This window comes from Nothobranchius furzeri, chromosome 4 (assembly GCF_043380555.1).
Source record: "Nothobranchius furzeri strain GRZ-AD chromosome 4, NfurGRZ-RIMD1, whole genome shotgun sequence".
Taxonomy (NCBI): Eukaryota; Metazoa; Chordata; class Actinopteri; order Cyprinodontiformes; family Nothobranchiidae; genus Nothobranchius; species Nothobranchius furzeri.
Window position 1 is genome coordinate 64110548 of NC_091744.1, and position 20714 is coordinate 64131261.

The 20714-nt window shown below is 39.7% G+C and overlaps 2 protein-coding genes across 3 annotated transcripts; both read right to left on the reverse strand.

Moving 5' to 3' along the window:
• Positions 1 to 369: 369 nt before the first annotated feature.
• On the reverse strand, positions 370 to 5619 carry LOC129153559 (N-acetylgalactosamine kinase-like). Of its 2 annotated transcripts, XM_070550339.1 has the most exons (11): positions 5407 to 5619; positions 4915 to 4970; positions 4723 to 4811; positions 4408 to 4531; positions 3887 to 3980; positions 3631 to 3777; positions 3340 to 3438; positions 3029 to 3181; positions 2696 to 2906; positions 2119 to 2320; positions 370 to 820 (listed from the first exon to the last, which is right to left on the reverse strand). In XM_070550339.1, the coding sequence occupies exons 2-11, from the start codon at positions 4962 to 4964 to the stop codon at positions 613 to 615; spliced, it is 1377 nt and encodes a 458-aa protein (XP_070406440.1). In that variant the 5' UTR covers positions 4965 to 4970; positions 5407 to 5619; the 3' UTR covers positions 370 to 612. The 2 variants fall into 2 exon arrangements, with proteins under 2 accessions (XP_070406440.1, XP_070406439.1); XM_070550338.1 differs by lacking the exon at positions 5407 to 5619 and having other exon boundaries at positions 4915 to 5392.
• A 12409-nt stretch (positions 5620 to 18028) lies between these two features.
• Positions 18029 to 20360, reverse strand: LOC129153557 (uncharacterized). The gene is made up of 3 exons (XM_070550340.1): positions 20170 to 20360; positions 20003 to 20098; positions 18029 to 18855 (listed from the first exon to the last, which is right to left on the reverse strand). The coding sequence occupies exons 1-3, from the start codon at positions 20233 to 20235 to the stop codon at positions 18766 to 18768; spliced, it is 252 nt and encodes an 83-aa protein (XP_070406441.1). The 5' UTR covers positions 20236 to 20360; the 3' UTR covers positions 18029 to 18765.
• Positions 20361 to 20714: the final 354 nt, after the last annotated feature.

Below are 20714 nucleotides of genomic sequence, written 5' to 3' on the forward strand. Positions count from 1 at the left end.
GCTAAATAACCCAAAATACTGCTTTTTATATTTTACTCCATGACTTTACAAATGGAACCCCATATAATTCTACATTTAGCCTTGGTTTATGCCGTTGGTAAAACAAAAATGTTTGGTAGGTGTGAATCAGCCTCACTGTGCTTTGCCTTGTATGGCTTTGTTTGATTTCTGTTGAATGTATTTAAAAATGTAAAACTGGAATGCAAGGCTAAAACTCTCACTCAGACTTTTTTAATGAACACATTGAAAACATTTATTATTCTGTTGGGGTGTAACCCCAGTTAAATCAGAACAAATTGTGTTTAAGTCATTGTTAAAATATCTTTTTTGGCTTTTAATAAATGTATTCTTCAATAAAGGATAACAGGATTTTATATATTGCCAATTGATTTATTTTTTAGAAATGAATTTCCAAGACATTATAAATGAAAAATAGTTAAAAAAAAATAACTACTTGATACAAAAATCAAATCACTGCAGTGTTTTTGGCCCTTAAATTCCCCCTGAAAAATAGAGGTTAACAAGTCATTTCCATCTCCTGAAAGTTGCACATAAAAAAAAATCACTCAGTTGATTTTAAAGTATTTCAATATAAACAAACAAATGTGAGTTTCACTCCTCCATGAAAACTGCAGCTCCTCCACCAGGCTTTGATACAAACAAACTCTGTTTCTCCATCGCTGCTCTGCGTGGGTCAGGGATGTAGTAAGCATTCCTGACAGCTTGTAGAAAAGACTCCACCTTCTCACTGGGAACCATGGAGACGGCGCAGCCTCCCCAACCTGCACCTGTCAACCGAGAACCAACAGCCCCAGACTTCCTGCCAGCAGAACAAACAGAGTCAATATTCCAGCTGATCATCAACTTTCAGTAATATCAACCCTCATGAAAAATGTAGAGTGGGTGAATAAGCGAAGCACAGGATAGCATGAAAGATTATAAAAAGAAGAAAATGTAACCATCACGGCAGAAAGGGATGCAGCAAAAATGTTTGATCACTTGGCTGCAGACAACTATGTCAAAAAGCTTAGAAAGGTAAAAACCTGGGCTAATCATACATCAAACAAATGAGTTCTGCACATTCTCTCTCTCTCTCTCTCTCTCTCTCTCTCTCTCTCTCTCTCTCTCTCTCTCTCTCTCTCTCTCTCTCTCTCTCTCTCTCTCTCTCTCTCTCTCTCTCTCTCTCTCTCTCTCTCTCTCTCTCTCTCTCTCTCTCTCTCTCTCTCTCTCTCTCTCTCTCTCTCTCTCTCTCTCTCTCTCTCTCTCTCTCTCTCTCTCTCTCTCTCTCTCTCTCTCTCTCTCTCTCTCTCTCTCTCTCTCTCTCTCTCTCTCTCTCTCTCTCTCTCTGAAATAGTAGAACTGCTAATGTTAGCATGCTCATCTAGGTACTATAGCATGCTAACTGTGCTATTTAGCACTTGAAGCTAATGTTACTGAGTGTTGGTGATTAAAAATGTTCTTATACATATAAAGGTTCAACCACACGGTGGCACTAGATGAAAATAAATTGATTTTGATTCAAACACATCACTTTCAAGAACTTTCGAGGGGAAATGTAAAGATTAAAACATATGTGCCCGAAATGAGTATTTTAATTCTTTTTTTTTCCCTGTAATAGAGAATGCTATTGCATAACTGTTATGGAAATTTTGTTTATTAATTCTTGATTATTATTGATAAACATATTGATAAAATCCATGACAATAACTATTTAGTTACATTTCCAAGCACAATAAAATTCAGGCATTTTTAAGGATTTCAAGCATGTGTAAGAACCCTGAATTTCTCTTTTGAAAACTAACTCCAAAATTAAATTAAAAGAAAATTAGCAGAGAAACTATTTTGACAGCTGAAAAAATAAATAATTCCATTATAAATAAATAAATAAATAAATAATATTATATATATATATATATATATATATATATATATATATATATATATATATACACACACACATACGATTGTGACTTTATATACATAAGAGGTGATGATTATTTCACTCGCTCATCTTGCAAATTAAACTCAAAGCTTCTTTTGGTTTATATTTTAAGAAATGTCAGAATCAGTGATATTTTATTTTACAAATAAAATTTTGATTGATCTAGCAGGACTCACAGACAAATGTCCACCAGTTGGTCCAGTTCAGGACAGCTGCACTCATACAGGTCTTTGCAGCTTGCATGGCTCTGATTCATCAGCGCTCCCAGGAGCTTTATGGACTCAGCAGACCCAGAATCACAAATGCTCTTAAACTTCATCACCCGTGCCGCTTCTCCATAAACATGCTTGGCCCGCTGGTGCAGCTTGAAGTGTGTGACTGTGAGAGAGGAGGAAAAGCTTTATCCACTTTTAAAAGATATTCTGATGCAGCCATAAACAGTGGTAATCGTTAAATAAATCCTAACCTGATAATCAAATGAGATATTAAATAGTATTTCTTAGATGAAAATATTTAATAGCACCTCTCAAGATAAAAATCGTGAGGTGCTTTGTACGGAGTTTTAGTGAAAAGAGATCATTCTACTCAACTAGATTTGTTTTATTAAAATGCCAAAGAAAATTCAGGAAAATTGATCAATACAAAAATAAACAAAATCAAAGACAGAAATCAAAATGTATGACAGGGCTATTACTTTATAAATAAGGCTACAACCACAGGAGGAAAAACAAAAAGACGTGTATAGTCACTTACGGTGCTGTGTGTTAGCGCTCAGCAGCTCGGTGAAGAACTGCTCTGGGGTAACGCACAGCACCTTACAGACCTCCTCTCGGCTGTACGGCTCAGGATCCAACACTTCCTGCACCAGAGCCAGCATCTCCTCCAGGGAGGCCTTCAGCTCCGTCTGAACCTGAGCCAGCTTCGACAGCCCACTCGGGTCCAGACCTCTCGCCCGAGCAAGCATCTGGATTCACAAAGAAGTATAATGGAATTATGCTCGTTTAGACATTGTTAGATTTAAGACTGTTTTCTTATGTTAATGAGTAAGTTTACACCTACAGCAACCAACGGGGCAGGATTGCGTACCTTTGTGGCTATCCGACACTCCACCACACGGATGTTGTAGTGAGAAGAAGCAGCTTTGTTCATCTCAACGCAGCAGTTGGAAATCACAAACACAGCCCCCTCTGGGAGCTGGACATCAGTGGCCCTCAGAGGCTGGAACTCTATCAGCTTGGCCTGAGACACATTTGAGAATGTTAAAAGAGAGACAAAACAGCTAATCAAAGTATGCAAAATGCTATAAAGTGTTCACAAACATAGCAGAGCTTTTGTGGTGATCAATGTATTGTTTTATGTGCTTCTAGAAATGTTTTGATGGGAACAAAGCTACATACAGTTCCTTTCTCTGCCAGGAATGATATGGACTGGTCCATTCCTCCACCCTCTGTCCCGATGTAGCGCTCACATTTAGCACATATCTCAGCTAGAGCCACCTGGAGAGGGGTTTTTATGAAAAAAATATGATAACCACCAAAAAAAATCTCCAAAAAGCAAATGTGCTTTTTTCAAAAACCCTTTGATGGCATGAAAGTTGTTTATTAGAGTGAGTTAAGTCATATTTTATAGTCTCAATTATTTACGTTTTGTCTCAAAGGGGACTGGGAGATCTGGTTCAAGTACCTTACCTTGGAAAGGGACTTCTGGTTGGCCTCCATGGTAACAAGACCAGAACAGCAGACTAAGGCACTTGAACTGGACAGACCCGAACTTGGAGGAATTGTTCCGTCTACAACACACGACATTCCTGCCAAACGAGTGATCCCAAACTTCTCCTGGAGGGAAAAATAAAACAGATATGTTCCTTTAATAGTGTACAATATTCACGTAAATGATATATTACACATCATTTATGCTGGCTATGCTATAACCAGCACATCTTACCTGGATACCTTTGACCCCACAGAGGAAGTAATAAAACCACTTTGGATTGTCTTTGTCAATGGTGATGTCCTCTGAGCAGGACACAGTGAAATCCCTGCAAACCAACAGAAATGAGGCTTTCAGATTTTTTTTTTTTTGTAAATTCAAAAGGATTTTAAACCCCTGAAATACATTTGGAAAAGGAAAATAAAAGTATATCATAGGGCTGGGCGATATGGCCTAAAATCAATATCACGATATATTGAGGATGTCAGTACCGATAAATGATCGATACAGGTATGAGCAGAAACAAAAGTTGTCCACTAGATGGGGCTGTCACGTGTTACGCTGAGTCATATTTTTACATGACTCAAGGTGGTACAGCTTCTTGAAGGGACATGAATGTTGTCAACCATCTTTTCTTTTTTTATTGTCAAATTTATTGACATGGGAAAAATTATCTTGATAAGAGTCAGAAATTTCGATAACGATAAATTTTCCATTTATTGCCCAGCCCTAGTTGCTAAAGGCTGGAATCTTACTGGTACTGAGGATTTGTGTTGGACAGGTGGATTTTCCCTGAGTTATTCAAAGACACAGCTGCCAGGATGCTCTGCTCAATAGCCATCGGCAGCACAGAATATCCACAGTAGTCAATGTGCTCACCTGGAAAAAGTGAAAAACAGGACAGAGATGTTCGACTACAGGAATAACCCCTCCCTAAAAAACACGTGATCACTCATGTTTCTGTATATTTCAGTATATTTTGTGAACTAATAATAGAAAATTATTACAGATAAAACAATAGAATACACTATGTATAAAACATTCTTACACAATGATTAAAACTGAATTACCTATTAGATTGACCCTTCCAGGTGCATATGCATAGAAAAGGGGAGATTCTCCATACTTTGTTTCAAAAGCACTTTTTAAGTTTTTTAACCTGTAGATTATTAAAAATAAATAAACAAGAAATGAATGAATCACACATATAATGCATCTGCTGCTCCACCCCTGGACAGTCAACCACTCCTGTTGTCACTCACCTTTCGTTCGAAGTGATTTCTATCTTCAGCTTTGGGGGATTTGTAGACATGTTTACCTGTTCAGAAACAGCCTGATTTTAATAACTCTCGTCGTGAAACTGAGGAAAGCTCTGACACAACCTTGCTGCTATCAGCTGACTCTCACGTAGGAAACCCGGATGCGAAAACGATGAACTACGGGCAGTCAAAATTAGAAGCCTGGCAGCGTTTAAGTGGGTGTTTTTATCCAATGAACTGACTCTGGAAAGGGTAAACACGGAAGTCCTTTGAGAACAGAGTGGCAGGAGGGCAGTAACGCATAAGTAGGACCTGGCTGCAGACATCTGCTGGCGTGTCACCGGAAAGAACTTTCAAATGAGAACAAGATGGCGTGTCATTCTAGCCTAGTGAACTAGACCAAATTCTTGATTTGCAAGAATTGCAAATTCTTGCTCTGCATATATTCACATATATAGTCTGGCTTGCCAGGCTAGTGTCATTCATTACTTTTACCGGAAAATCGACGAGCGAAAGACATCTACAGGTGTACCATCAAATCACACTCCCCCATCAAATAAATGCTTCCCCTACAGCTGCGCTCCGCACTAGCGTCAAAAGCGCTGCTTGGCTCCACCCAGGCGGCAAAAAGAAAACCCGCGCTTAACGTTAGCTCGTTCAGTTCACTCCACTCACACACATTACTGGCACACTCTGCTCGTGCACGGGGAGACTACGGGAACCATGAAGGTTCAAAAAGCCTGATTCAGCGAATGTCTTTTGTGTATTCCTTCTGTGATACATTTATTAAATGACAGACGGACAGACAGACAGACAGACAGACAGACAGACAGATAGACAGATAGATAGATAGATAGATAGATAGATAGATAGATAGATACCATCTTTTAGTTCTTTTTTAAACACATAAAGGTTTTATTTACCTGCAACGTTTCGTTTGCGGTTGCAAACTTCGTCAGGCTGACGCTGATGTTGGCGTCACTTCCAGCAGAGGACGTTGTCGCCCTCTGCTGCCCGCTCTCCCCTCTCCGATGATGCAGGCCCATGCGCGATCCAACGAGTAAACTCCATCATCCCTGTTCATGGTCCCGCATCCACGTCTCCTTATCTCTAAAGCTTCCTCCATCCATCTTTTGTATTTCTGTTGTTCTGTGTTTATGATCCTCGTGTTGTCGCAGCAAGGGCGGAAATCCCATTTCAATTTTGGGGGGGGACAATAAACAGTAAAACTTCAGAGAGTAATTATTGGGGGGGACATGAAAAAAAATGCTCTCAAAATACAACACTCAGGCAGAGGCGGTTTTACCATTAGGCATAGGTAGGCGGCCGCCTGGGGCCCCCTTGTGTTGGGGGCCCCCTAGCCCTGACCGCCAGCACCCCTCTGTTAATGCCACAATACTCTTATTACCAACCTGCCGCAGACGGGATTGGACATGCGCAATTCTCATTACCATAATTCCTGAACCGTTCAAGATATCATTAAAATTCCAAAAGTGCTGAAAAGATTAAAAATGGGGCTATTCGTGCATATACAATACATTACGGTAGCCACCGGATTCCCTGTCTTGAGCGCACCGAATCACAACAAAGATTCAGAGACATGCTGAGTTTGTCATCCAAAATGCTCCGTTTTATAACTTTTGAATGGCTGATCAGATCCAGGAAATTCCAACGGTTCCTAAAAGTACATGAAGTCAGCTTTCCAACGATCTATAGCATGAAGCAATCAGAGTTAGGGAAAATATCGCTACCAGGGGAAATCCTGCTGTACAGCCTGGTTGAAACGGAGCGCAGCGCCGCGGTGAAAGCGGATAACGGAACGGGGAGGCTAATTAGCATAAAAAGCCAGCATGAAATTATGGAAATGCCTCAAAGAAAATCAACACGATCTATTAGGTGTCCCAGAAGGCTGAAGACAGTGACCATGAAGAAGGACAGATCTCCAGTGAACCAGGATATGAACGTTTGTTCAGTCTTTATTTTTTATTTGAACAACCCTCAACTATTTGCTAATTGTAAGATTCAGCATCATTCCAGCATTATTTATCTTTTTACAATAAATAATTATTTTTGCTAAAACAAATGTTTTTGGTATAGCAGTGCACGGTGTGCAAGAGAAGCACCCCAGTGTGAGGTGTGACTCTGCCTGCAGCTGGAGAGAAGCTGCTTCAAGGTCTACCACATCAAATAAAAACGTCTGAAAGTTTACAAAAATAAAGTCTTAAACACTGCTACAAGACACCAAGGTTCAAACTTTTTTAAGAATAGATGCATTTCAGTTCAAAGTTTAAATTGTTTGCCCAGTAATTTTGAAGTTCCTGTTCAGTAATAACTGTAAAAAATTCAAATCCGATTTTTGCTTTTTTCACTTTTAAGCTGATTTTTTAAAGGCTTTAATAGAAATACATTCTAAATAGAAGAAGAAGAAAATATCATTTCTATAGTGCCTCAAGATAAAATCATGAGGGGCTTCACAAAAACAAAAATATAAATATAAAAAAGCATTTAGAAAATGTTTAAAAATATATTTAAAATGAGCAAAAATAGGCAATTGGGATTTAAAAGAAAAAATGTTAAGAAAGAGAGAGAGTGAATAGGAAAGAGGGAAATCAGTGAGGAAGGTGGAATAGGTGGGGAGAGCAGAATAAAGAGAGAGTGGTGAAGAAGGTCATACAAAAGCCAGCCTGAACAAGTGAGTCTTCAGCTGCTTTTTAAAGGAGACCACTGAGTCCACTGATCTCAGGCTCAGGGGGAGAGAGGTCAAGAGTCTGGGGGCCACAGCAGCAGATGATCTGTCACCTTTGGTCTTTAGCCTGGTGCTGCACAGTAGGCTTTGATCACTGGACCTCAGGGACCTGCTGGGGGTGTAGGGACTAAGAAGATCACCAATGTAAGATGGTGCTTGTCCATGTAAGAACCTATAGACCAGAACCAGGATTAAGAAATGAACCCTAAAGTTGACTGGCAGCCAGTGAAGCTGGAGGAGAAGTGGTTTCACGTTTCTTTTCGTGAAATGTTGAAGTGGTTTGGAAATACAAACCATACACTGAAAGCTGAGGTTGTTCTGAAAAAAGGAGAGAGTTACACACACTTTGCACTTTTTATTACAATTTTACAGCCATAAGATAAAAAAAAACAGACGGCCCTGTTATAATTATGGTCATAAGAGGGTTATTAAGACTGCGATGCACAAACAGGAAGTGATTGGTAGTCATTCCACTCCAATCCAGTTGGTGGCAGTAATGCACCAAATTGTAGTTTGCCAAGTGCCATAAGACCACAAATAAGAATAAGAAGAGAGGCGGGAGCATTCGTAACAAACTCAAAGCGATAGTCAAAACATTAAGCATGACATGAAGTTATCCTAGTGGCTCCAATAAGAGAAAGAAGCAGCTTGCTTCATAAAAGCTTTTATCTTCACTTCTGAAAGTGACGTTGTTTTTCGATGTAAACATCAAAAGGAAGCAGAAAGGAAAGACAATGGAAAGTGTTTAAAGGGAGGAAAACAGACCAAAATGGAAAATAGAAAAAAATAACTAAGGCTAAAGCACAGGAGCGCTGACAGAAAAAAGAAAGCAGAGCAAATATTGAAAGCACTCAAAGGGAGGGAAATACAGGAAAAAAAGAGGAGGACTAATAAAAAGGGAAAATAACTCATGTCAGAAGAGGGGAGAGTTTCGCAAATCCAGTTAAAGGTAAGATTGTCGAAAATTTAGTGTAAGGGGCCCCATGTCTGTGTTCGCCTTGGGCCCCCAAATTGCTAAATCCGCCCCTGCACTCAGGGTTTCCCTTTCATAGGCGTAGCCGTGGCGGACTGCCACGGCTGAAATCCCACCGCCACGCCTACAAGATCCCAAGTTTTATTTATTTTTTGTTTTGCGCTGTTTCCCGAAGAAGCAGCGGGAACTACTATGTTGTCGCTTGTGATCACAGCCGCCAGGCAGCAAGGAGGAGCAGGCAGGGCAAGGTGAAGTTACAGCATAAGTTACTGAGTTTAAAATCAGAAAGGTAGCAGTGGATATAATGCTTTTTGGTTTACATGTTTCAATAGCGTTAAGATAAACGAGTGTTGACGATCTTGACAGGGTTTCCTCCAGTGCTTATTAGGCCAGGTTTTCCTCCCCCCACCAGGCTAAGCATCACTTATTCATGTAAAATTTATTTATTTTTTCGTGTCTGACTTTAACCGCATCTAATACTGTATTACGGCGTGAGCGCAACAGCGACAACTTAAGATCGATGTGTGAGCAGCGTGAGAGGTCGGGTGTTTCATCTGAACCCTTAAAACCTCCAGCAGGCTACGTTGCACTATTGACGTTTTAGCGCGCGGCGCTAACAACTTAGCGACGTGACATGTCTCGGAGAAAGCGTAAAAACACGTTGGACGCTTCTTCTGAAGCGGGAAAATAACACTTCTTCTTAAGCGGAGCACGACGTCGCCTCGGCTCGTTCACGGCCGAGCCGGACTGAGCTCGATAACATTGACCCAGCAGAGCCACACTGGGTCGTTGGAGCTGCCCCGTGACTGCCTGATGGAAAACCAGCGGGTTTCATCTGACTCGTGAAGTTTCTTGTTTTTGCTGGGGACCCCCTGTATTTTACCGCTCCCTCCTGCAGTCTTCCCCTATTAAAATTTAAAATGATTCTGTAAATTCCCTGTATCAATAAAAAAAATCTCTGCCTCTGCCAGCTGCAGTAAATGTAGTCTCCAAATAATAAATAAGAGGTGCATTTATCTGTGTATCTCCTTCGATCAGCATTAGTGATATTTTCAGCACCAGAACAGTGAAGCAAAGAAACTGATTCCTGAGTTTGTTAGTCATTTTATTTATTAGGTGCATCTAACCTGTTCTATTTTTCTCTGAAATGAGATCAAATCAGTGCTTCTATGGGTTGTTATTTAGAGACGTGTCATAATTCCCCATAATTGGACTTTGCCTAATGAAACCATTTAAAAACAATTTCATAGTTATTTCATTTCTTTCTTATAGATGCCTTTATCAAAATGCAAGTTTCTACTTACTTGACGTTCTGGAGCATTAAAAAATGACCTGATGTCTGCCGTTTTTCGTTTCTCTGCCATTTCAACTGTCCTGGTCTGCTGACAGTTGGAAGCAACACACACACAGATGGGATATTGTCAGTTGAACGGAGCTGGAGGATATTGATCAACAATAATATCTTGCCAATTTTGTACATCTCCATAAGCATCCTTTCTTTTCGTTTTCATTTCAATAACAAGACTGTGGCCTAAAACGGAATAAGCAATTCAGAATAAAGATTTAAAAGTAGATCGTTAATAGTTGAAGCAACATGTCCTGAAATGACATGGCTATCAGCTGACCAGCAGCTACACGTGTGGACGGATGCAAAGCATTAATTTTAAGTACTAAAACATATCTAACTTTTTCACAACAAAGAGAGAGAACATAAATGTCAAATAAAAATTTTATTAAATCACATAACATGAAAGCTACTAAAATCCAAATAGTTCCATATTGATTTTAATATATTTGAAATTTTCCTCCTAAATATGGCTAGAAAAAATAACAAACTTCAAATCAGCTTTCACGAGTCAAGAATCAAAATGACTGAAATATCTTTAATAAATCATAGAAATGTTTGTAGGCTGTTAGAAAATAACTCTGTAATATTTAATAACTTTATCTAAGTCCTACTGAATGAAAAGATACACCAAATCTAAAAATATATTCTTGAAATATTTGTTTCATTTTAATAATAAAAATTAAAAACATTTACTTTACAAATACACTAAACATATACATACTCTATAGTTTATCTTTCAGTTTAATCGATCTCTCACTTTTCTCAGTTTTCATAGTGTTTTTGGGTCTGTGGCCAACAGGATCTTTGGCTCTATGTTTTACACTGAGAGCTTTGAGCAACGTGCCTCCACCACACATTTGCTGCAACCAGTTCATCCCTAAGCTGCACGGTGCACCTGCACTTTGACATATTGTAAACAACTGCAGAGCCTGGGGAAGACGTGATAAGAGTGGTCAAAAGCTGTGGTTTTCCATACATCGGACCAGTAAGTTTTGATTTTACCATATTCATCAGCTAAATAGGATGAAACGCGAACATTTTCATCGATCTATAAATGCTCTGCAGATTCCAGGGGCAGACCGTGGAAGCGTACGTGTCCGGAAAAAGGAACTTTTGATCACCTTAGTGAATGGAATAATAATAGTGGAATAATCCTGGAATGACCAGAGAACATGAAGTGACAACTTGTTTTTACTGTGGTGGTGGTGGTCTGTCATAAAGGGATCTCCGACCGGTGATCAAAATCTAAAGATAATCGGTGTCTATGTTTGACATTTATGACCACATTTGACATACATATTTAAGTTTGTAGAGCAAGAGTGTGATAAATGACTTACTGCTGGAAACCACTGGCTTTTTGATTCCTGCCTCCTGTAAGCCTGCGGGCTTCTGTGAAGCTGTGAGCGAGGCAGAGCCGGCAGCCCCGCCCGTTGGAAACAGTGTGTGTGGACCGACCGTACCGACTTGAGGGATTTGGGGGGGGAACACTATAATTTCTCAACAATTAAAAACACATTGTTTTGTATTTGCAGACTAACTTTTACATTGTGATTTTAGAAGAAAATACAGGTTTACTGATAGCATTTATGTGTTTACAATAACTTTTGTGGGGGGGACAACTTTGTGTGAGGGGGGGACGCATCCCCCCCGTCCCCCCTGGGATCTCCGCCTATGAGTGTTTATACTCTCGTCTCTCTTCTCTGTGGTTATGTCTGAATCCAGTGCGAACCGTGCCGACACAGTATTTTGCAATGTTGGTTTTTTTTACTCGGTAACGGATAAGATAAAAATGTAGCGAAATACAATACTTACAAAAAACAGTACTTAAGTAAAAGTAAAATTACAGATTTTAAAAACTACTTAAAAAGTAAAAATGCGCAAAAAATCTACTCAATTACAGTAACGCAAGTAAATGTAATTCGTTACTTTCCACCTCTGCTCACGAGCCACGTTTCATAAGACAGTTTTCACATGGCCCACCTCCCGGGACGCCTTTCTGTCCTTTTTCTCTGCACCCAGAGCCTTTCAGCTTCGATATCAGTTTCTGGACTGGACCATCGTGGGAGGAGAAGAAATTCTACGCAGCAATCCGAGAGGCCAGCTTAGGGACGGTGGAGCAGGTTCAACTCATGGACACGTTCTCACATCCTGACCTGAGCCAGACCAGTTACTGTTACAGACTCACCTTCCACTCACACACACACACGCTCTGTCACACACACAAGCTCTGATGTTCCACAAACACCCGGAGCTTCTATTGTCCTCGCGACTGCAGGTCACCATCAGGTAGCACGTTGCAGAACGTCCTCGTCCTCGGAATGTTTGGGGCTGAAACGAATCATGATCAGAATGAAACTGTTATCAAATATTCACAGTAGTTGAAATTATCTGTGAAACATCAATAATCCTGTATGTGTCTGAGTTTAATCTTATAATAAACGTATTAACCATTTATCTTTTGTTAATAAACCACAACATAAAAGTCACACTCAGTAGTTTAAAAACATACTGACACAGGTGACTATTTTATAATAAACACCTGTTTTAAAGCTGACGGTCCTGGTATTAAAGAGCTGTTTAGCAGCAGAGCTGCATTACTGCCATCTTCTGGAGTTTTGACCGCATCCAGTCTACTTACTGGTCCTTGTTTCATCAATAACTTTAAAAATAACCTCTGAAATTCAGAAATAAAACTCTAAACAAAATGCACAAAAATAAGCATTAACAAATAGAAATACTTTTGTATACATGTTTCTGTCTAAATTGATTTTTAATTGGTTTATTTGTAATCAGCATTTGATTGAAGGGATTTATACGTAATTTTTCAGATCAACTGGGTAGAAACCATATGTCGATGGTTGAAACAAGAAAACCCTTCAATGTCTGACTTTCACGATGAATGATTTTTTCACCTTCTTGCGGACAGAAGCTGTTACCACAGCGTTTATGTCAAGCTAAACAAGACGACTGGCACTTTCTATAAATACTTTCAGAATAAAATATACTACTTTAAAATTTCTATAGTTTTTTAATTAGTAAACACCATATTTCATCTAGATCAGTTGTTCCCAACCGTTTACCATGAAGACCCCCGTACCAGTGTTGAAAACAATCCAGGACCCCCCCAACCCCATCTACAAACACACATCACAAGTGATTAGTTACAAACTGCACAGACATGCGGTGTTGTAACTCCTATACAGATTTTTGATTACACTGTTGGGCGTGTAATTGGGATTTTAGAAGAGTAATTTTTTACAAATAATAAATAATCTTTGTAACCCAACAACCTCAGCACAGACACAGTTGTGGGGACCCCTTTGGAGGGTCACAAGCCCCAGATTGGGAACCACTGATCTAGATAACGGAAAATATTTTCTGTGAAAACTTTTCTTTTATACCAACTACATACCTACTAAAACTCAATCATTTAAAAAGTCTTGGGAGAGAGTTTTTCTCCACTGCTTTTGTAGTCCTAATAAGAATTAATGAATAATCGCTCTTAGTCTGGCCCCTGACCCAGAGCCCAGTTGCCATGGCAGAACCTAACAGGGACAAACAGTCCCAGGCAACATACCTTCTGGGGTCATCAGGGCACGCAAACCCCTACACCGCGATAAGGTGGCGATTAATAGTAGAGGATATTTTTTTTTTTTTTTTTTTTGTTTACTTTATTACGAACCCAACCAACCCCAACCCTGTCATGGCCTAACCCAGTTTTAGAACGCTAAAACTAAACACTGTGTGTGTGTGTGTGTGTGTGTGTGTGTGTGTGTGTGTGTGTGTGTGTGTGTGTGTGTGTGTGTGTGTGTGTGTGTGTGTGTGTGTGCGTGCGTGCGTGTGTGTTTTCTGCCTTCTCGTGTTCCCCGGTGAGTCGTGGAGGATGGCTGCTTATACTGAGCCGGGATTCTCTGGAGGTTTCTTCCTGTTATAAGGGGGTGTTCCTCTCCACTTGTCAGCGACTTGATGCAATTTGCTGGGTTCCTTATATAGGAAAAATTATTTCTGATTGGCCTAATGAACTGTCCTGAATTGGAATGTTTATTATGTGAAGTGCCTTGAGACGACTCTTGTCGTGATTTGGCGCTATATAAATAAATTTGAATTGAACTTGAAACAATAACACTAAACGCTAAAACTTTGAATGCTAAGTTTGAAGTTTCCTCCTGAGAATCTTCCTCTGTATCCACAGTAGTGTAACTAATTTTGCATTCTTCAATTTTGATCTGAGTATATCTGTCCCCTGTTTTAAACCCTTGACCACTTGTCCAAAAGCACCACGACCCAGACATTTTTGAACATTACATTCTTCATCTGTATCTAAGTCAGACAGATCAGAATCTGATAAATCAAAGTCAGACAGACCGGAGTCAAACAGACCAGAGTCAGAATCTTCTAATTCAGAGAGATCTGAGTCCGACAGATCATAATCAGATGGATTGAAATCAAAGAGATCTGATTTTCTGTCAGCAGTCTGTCTTACACTGAAATCAGGGGATATGCTCGGTTCTTCTTTCTCCATTCGATAAACTTTCATTTTTTCATATGCCGATATCACATATGAGTTATTGCTGGTAGGAGGAAGGTGGCTCATTGTTATAAATCTGTGATTTAGAGCTTCTTCTGGAGTGATACGCTCTGAGGGATTCACTGTAAACATCTTTTTCAGGAGGTCTATGAATGACTGCAGATCTTCTAACGCAAAGGGGTCTTGTATTTCTGGATGAATCGTTAAAAAGTCATCGATAGAGTCTAACTCATTACCACGGCGTTCGCTAACGTTCATTATCTTCTCCGTATACTCGTGTGGTGCTTTAAACCTCCAAGTTTGGTTTGACTGGTCAAAAATGAAAAAGCGGTCCACTTTTGTTCCCTTGCCAAGTAAATCCTGGTCAGGCAGACCGTGGAGCTTAAAGATCTGCCTCATATTGTTAAACTCACAAATAGGATTGTGAATATCATCTCCAAGAAAGATGTAGGCCAGTGTACAGGCAACAGCCCACATGTCAACGGCTTCAGTCAGAGGGAGACCTAAGTTCACCTCTGGTGCTCTGAAACCACACACCTGTATGACGTCATAGTTCCGTAGATTGTGTGTTTCCATAGCAAGCCCAAAATCTATCAGCTTGACTCTGAAAGGCTGCGACTGATGATTAACCAGCATAATATTGTCTGGTTTTATATCTGCGTGAGTCACTCCAGCATTCTTCAGTGCGTTCAGAGCCACCAGCAGGTCGTGGGCAACCACCCGAATTTCACTGACATCTAGTGGTTTTTCCTGTCTCATTTCCAGTAAGTCATAGAAGTCCATGTCTAGCATCTCAAACACTAAACAGAAGCTGTCATTATATTCAAAGTGATCGATTAACTTAATCAGATTCTTCTGGTCAGCTTGGAGCTCCCTGAGATGGTTCAATATAGTGGCTTCTCCGGTAGCTGATTCACTGTCGTCTTTGTGGAAAAATTTGAGAGCCACCACTTCATCTGTCCCCTGTTTTAAACCCTTGACCACTTGTCCAAAAGCACCACGACCCAGAAATTTTTGAACAATATAAACTCCTGATTCCCCAGTGATTGTTTGATCTTTGTATAATTCAAACGATGTTTCATCTAGTCTGTCTCTTCTGCTGCCTTCCAGGTCTGAATCGTTCAGCTTCACATCTGATAAATTAGCTTCCTGAATCTTAAGGAGTTGAAAATCTGATGTGTTCGCTGGCTCATTACATTCTTCATCTGTATCTAAGTCAGACAGATCAGAATCTGATAAATCAAAGTCAGACAGACCAGATTCAAACAGACCAGAGTCAGAATCTTCTAATTCAGAGAGATCTGAGTCCGACAGATCATAATCAGATGGATTAAAATCAAAGAGATCTGATTTTCTGTCAGCAGTCTGTCTTACACTGAAATCAGGGGATATGATCGGTTCTTCTTTCTTCATTCGATAAACTTTCATTTTTTCATATGCCGATATCACATATGAGTTATTGCTGGTAGGAGGAAGGTGGCTCATTGTTATAAATCTGTGATTTAGAGCTTCTTCTGGAGTGATACGCTCTGAGGGATTCACTGTAAACATCTTTTTCAGGAGGTCTATGAATGACTGCAGATCTTCTAACTCAAGGGGGTCTTGTATTTCTGGATGAATCGTTAAAAAGTCATCGATAGAGTCTAACTCATTATCGATATCAGTCATTATCATCTCTGTACACTCGTGTGGTGCTTTAAATCTCCAAGTTTGGTTTGACTGGTCAAAAATGAAAAAGCGGTCCACTTTTGTTCCCTTGCCAAGTAAATCCTGGTCAGGCAGACCGTGGAGCTTAAAGATCTGCCTCATATTGTTAAACTCACAAATAGGATTCTGAATAAAATCTCCAAGAAAGATGTAGGACAGTGTACAGGCAACAGCCCACATGTCAACGGCTTCAGTCAGAGGGAGACCTAAGTTCACCTCTGGTGCTCTGAAACCACACACCTGTATGACGTCACAGTTCCGTAGATCGTGTGTTTCCATAGCAAGCCCAAAATCTATCAGCTTGACTCTGAAAGGCTGCGAATGATGATTAACCAGCATAATATTGTCTGGTTTTATATCTGCGTGAGTCACTCCAGCATTCTTCAGTGCGTTCAGAGCCACCAGCAGGTCGTGGGCAACCACCCGAATTTCACTGACATCTAGTGGTTTTTCCTGTCTCATTTTCAGTAAGTCATATAAGTCCATGTCTAGCATCTCAAACACTAAACAGAAGACACCATTGTAAACAAAGAAATCGATGAACTTAATCAGATTGTTCTGGTGGTCCTGGAGTTCTCTGAGTTCTGACAATATATTGATTTCTCTGAGAGCTGAGTCACGGTCATCCATGGTGATAAACTTCAGAGCCACTGCTTCAGCTGTTCCCTGTTTTAAACCCTTGTAAACCGCACCAAAAGCACCGTTTCCCAGAAATTTCTGAAGAATATAAACTCCACATCGCCCGGTAATGATCTCGTTTTTGTCAAAGTTAAGAGCCATTTTAGCTTAATTGGCTGTCTTCCAGTTCTGAATCCTGCAGCTGAAAGACTGGTGACTGATAACTGAATCTTATCAAGTTCAAAATATGGATTGTCTATTAAAACTGATTTGATTTCAGCTTTTGACTGTGATATGCTACTCACAAAGTTCCTGTCAGCAAGAGAATGAGTCCTTCTAAATACTGTCAGAAGAGACGTTTATGTAACGCAACCGCCCTGGAGCTGTGATCTGTTCACACTGATATTTGGAATCTGATTTGACCTTTATATGACGACGCATAGTAGTGACGTCATCAGTGGTCACGTGACGTAATCAAAGCACCCAGTGGTCACGTGATTTACGTTGCCCTTAGTTGCTAATGCTAATAGTCAGCTCAGCGTTGCTAGTCAACATGAGCGGTTCTGGCCGGACTCGACGCTAAAACGACCCTTTTCTCATTTCTACAGATATTTTTGACGAATAATGTATGGTTATTATTACACTAATTATGTATTTTATCAAAGCATTTTTTTGGAGCGCCACAAACATTTATCAGCTTTATATTTTTAAAAGGTATATTGCAAACAAAACGTAGAAAACACGTGGGTTACAGATCGTATTTAGCTAAAATAGGTATAATTGTATAAAAATGAGTGTTTATAGAATACACCTATCAATGAAAGAATGTGGTTTATAATTTGAGAGCTTCTGTTCTCTGCATGCTAGCATAGATGCTCTTCTTTTTGTCTTAATATAAACTTTAATGTCAGTAGTTCCTTCAGATCTACCAAGCAGGAGAGATAACTGTTTCCAGGATTTAATCTTCAGTCTGTCTGTTCTCTCTGCCTGCTGTCAGATGGAACATGAGATGATCTAAACTCATTTAAAACACGTTTTTAATGACTTGGGGGGAAAACGTGTGGTTGTAAATGCATCTATAACCCTGCTGATTGTGCTTCCAGCCTAACAACTAGTGTAAAATAGTAACAAATTTATTAAAATGTTAATTTAAATAAAGCTATTTCTGGTTAAAACCTTATTAGAAAACAACATATGTGAGTCAAAAAGAAAAACATTTTTTATTTATTTCTTCATTAAAAGCCAGAGATCATAATAACAGAAAACTGTGTGATAAGTTCAACCTGCACAAACATTTACAGTCGGCATTGACATGTTTTAGTCTCACGAGACCCCACAAAAGAACTTCTGCTTCAGTGAGCTCAGCAAGCTCCAGACTTCTTCAGGACTAGAGGATCCCTCTCTCTGACACCAGAACCCAGATGAAAAGAGACAAAAACAAAGAAACACATAATCTAGCACCACAACATGCAAACCCCCACCAACGCTCCAGCACCAGTACAGATGGGTGGTGTTTTTGGAGGGATTTTAGCTCCCTTACCATTCCTTTTAATACCAGTGATCCTGTAAAAGGCCCCATCACCCAGCCAGCTGCACCACTCCACTTACCAGCATTTACTCCATCACTGACCAGACCAGCTGCTTCCAACCAACTGATTGTTGCTCATCACCACTCAGGATCATGTGAATACATGAAGATGGACATGAATGCAAAGGCAGCAGTTTGACCTGAAACTTTTTAATTAATGATCTAGTTATTTATTCATGCTGATATTTCATTGTTAATAATTCTTCTTGTTCTGTCTTCAAGTAAAGACTCTAATCCCAACCTGACCATAAGTGGTAAATTATTTAACAGATGCAAATGAACAGTCCTGCAGTAAGTACCAATGTTGTGAAGGTTCTGTTGTTCAGACGTCCTGATTCAGCTCTGGTTATTCTGGAAGACACGTCGTGTTACCATGGTTATCCTGAGTGTGTAGCATGCTTGAGCAGGTCACGGAAGTCAGCATCATGTGGCTTAACTGAAAAAATGAAATAATTACTCATGTTCATGATCACATTTTACTTTACTGATGATATGCCAAATGCTGCTGCTGTCTGTCAAATGATCTACATCTCTAAACTCACCATGGTCGTCTCAGAATAAAAACAGCTTCCTCTAGTTGGGATGGATTAGTAACTGGAGTTGGAGCGAGTTAAAGAGCTGCATGGACAAATGAAGTTAAAAATGTTTCTCATGAAGATTCGTTTGTCCTCTACCACTCTGATGTTCACAGACGGACATTATTGTAATAGAATTCTTTCAAATATTTAAAACTGCACTGAAAGTTAAAAAGCTGAATGAGACACTAGTTTAAACTCACTAAGAATGTTTTCTGTATCTTTACATGAAGGGAAAGTTAGAAATGTATTAGATAGAAATAAAAGTTATTAAAACTTAAACTGCATCCTAATTATGTCTTATTACTCTTTCCCCTTGACAGACGGTGACAACCTCAAACTAGGGTTGTCACGTTGTGAAAATTTAACCTCACGGTTATTGTGACCAAAATTATCACGGTTTACAGTATTATTGCGGTATTTTTTTAAACATGTAAAATTTTCAAGAAACTAAATAAACCCTGTATATCAGGAAAATATTGTCCTCAGTTTGTCTAAATTTTGCCTACAATTTGTTATTTTGTAATTATGTTGTTTATTTGTTTACATATTTCCCCTTTAGTCTTTAAAATACCAATATTTGCCCATAACTTCTTATTTTTTGTCTGTTTGATGTCATCATTTAAAAAAGTTTAGATCAGATGATACTCAGTACTTAAGTAGCCTTCTAATCAGATACTTTTTTTTTACCCTTACTTGAGTAATAAACCCTGTATCAGGAAAATATTGTCCTCGGTTTGTGTCCTTCCAGTGAGCTTTGCAGATGTGGGGAAATGTCATCAGGCAGTAATCATTGATAAATTCATAATTATTCTCGGAGAGAAACCAACTCTTATCTGTCCCTGGATCCCCGTAATGCATAGCGTCATTTCAACATGGGGGTGTCCACGACACGGTTTATATGAAGGTAGCGGCGCTGCGGCTGCTTTATATAGCGACTCGTTGCATTCTCCCTCAACCCAAATCCTCGGATCACGCATTTTAGCTAAAACGCTAACGCTAACTTGCCTTGCGTTGACTGTAGAGTTGTGGGTGATGGTCACGCAGATGTGTCATGAGATTTGAAGCGTTGCTGCCTTTCACAGACACTTTTTCCTGCACGTGCTGCAAAGAGGATAGCCGTCTTCTATCAACTGTCCCTCGGCATTCTTCAAATATCCAAAATATGCACATACTTCCCTCTTTGTCTTCTTTGAGGGATAATAAATGTCCTGAGCACTGCGGTCTCCTCCTTTGGCCATTATTTCAGCTTTAGCTTCGAGAAAGTTTTGGCTGTAAACAACAAAGTGCGCATGTGCCGCCGGCAACTTCAGCAGATGATACGGTGGCTGGTAAGGGTCTTTACCATACACCCAGCCACGGTAATCCACAGAGATAATATAGTTTTTTTTTTTAAACAAGACAGTTATTATTATTGTCAACTTTTTTACCGGGGTTTACCGTTACACCGATTACCATGACAACCATACCTCAAACTACAGGGAGTTCTTTTGAATGCTTCCATTCTTTGAAGTTTCCTCATCAGAATTAACCTCTGTATCCAAAGTCTGTGTAACAATGAAATCAGGTGTATTTTGATTTGTCTTCTCCTTTTTTGAGTTCACTCAGATCCACCAGCAGGTCGTGGGCAAACCACCTGGACTTGACTGACATCTAGTGGTTCCCCTCTCTCATTTGAAATAAACCAAATGTTTCAAACACTAAACAGAAGCTGTCATTA

What these genes read in the sequence shown, in the direction of transcription:
- LOC129153557 (XM_070550340.1), bottom strand. Translation starts at nt 20,235, where the DNA reads ATGGCCAAAGGAGGAGACCGCAGTGCTCAGGACATTTATTATCCCTCA. An exon ending in CAAAGAAGACAAAGAGGGAA is followed by an intron (nt 20,099 to 20,169) that starts GTATGTGCATAT and finishes TCCTCTTTGCAG; the next exon opens with CACGTGCAGGAAAAAGTGTC. An exon ending in AACTCTACAGTCAACGCAAG is followed by an intron (nt 18,856 to 20,002) that starts GCAAGTTAGCGT and finishes TCATTTTTTCAG; the next exon opens with TTAAGCCACATGATGCTGAC.
- LOC129153559 (XM_070550339.1), bottom strand. Translation starts at nt 4,964, where the DNA reads ATGTCTACAAATCCCCCAAAGCTGAAGATAGAAATCACTTCGAACGAA. An exon ending in TGGAAGGGTCAATCTAATAG is followed by an intron (nt 4,532 to 4,722) that starts GTAATTCAGTTT and finishes CACTTTTTCCAG; the next exon opens with GTGAGCACATTGACTACTGT. An exon ending in CAACTGGTGGACATTTGTCT is followed by an intron (nt 821 to 2,118) that starts GTGAGTCCTGCT and finishes TTCTGCTGGCAG; the next exon opens with GAAGTCTGGGGCTGTTGGTT.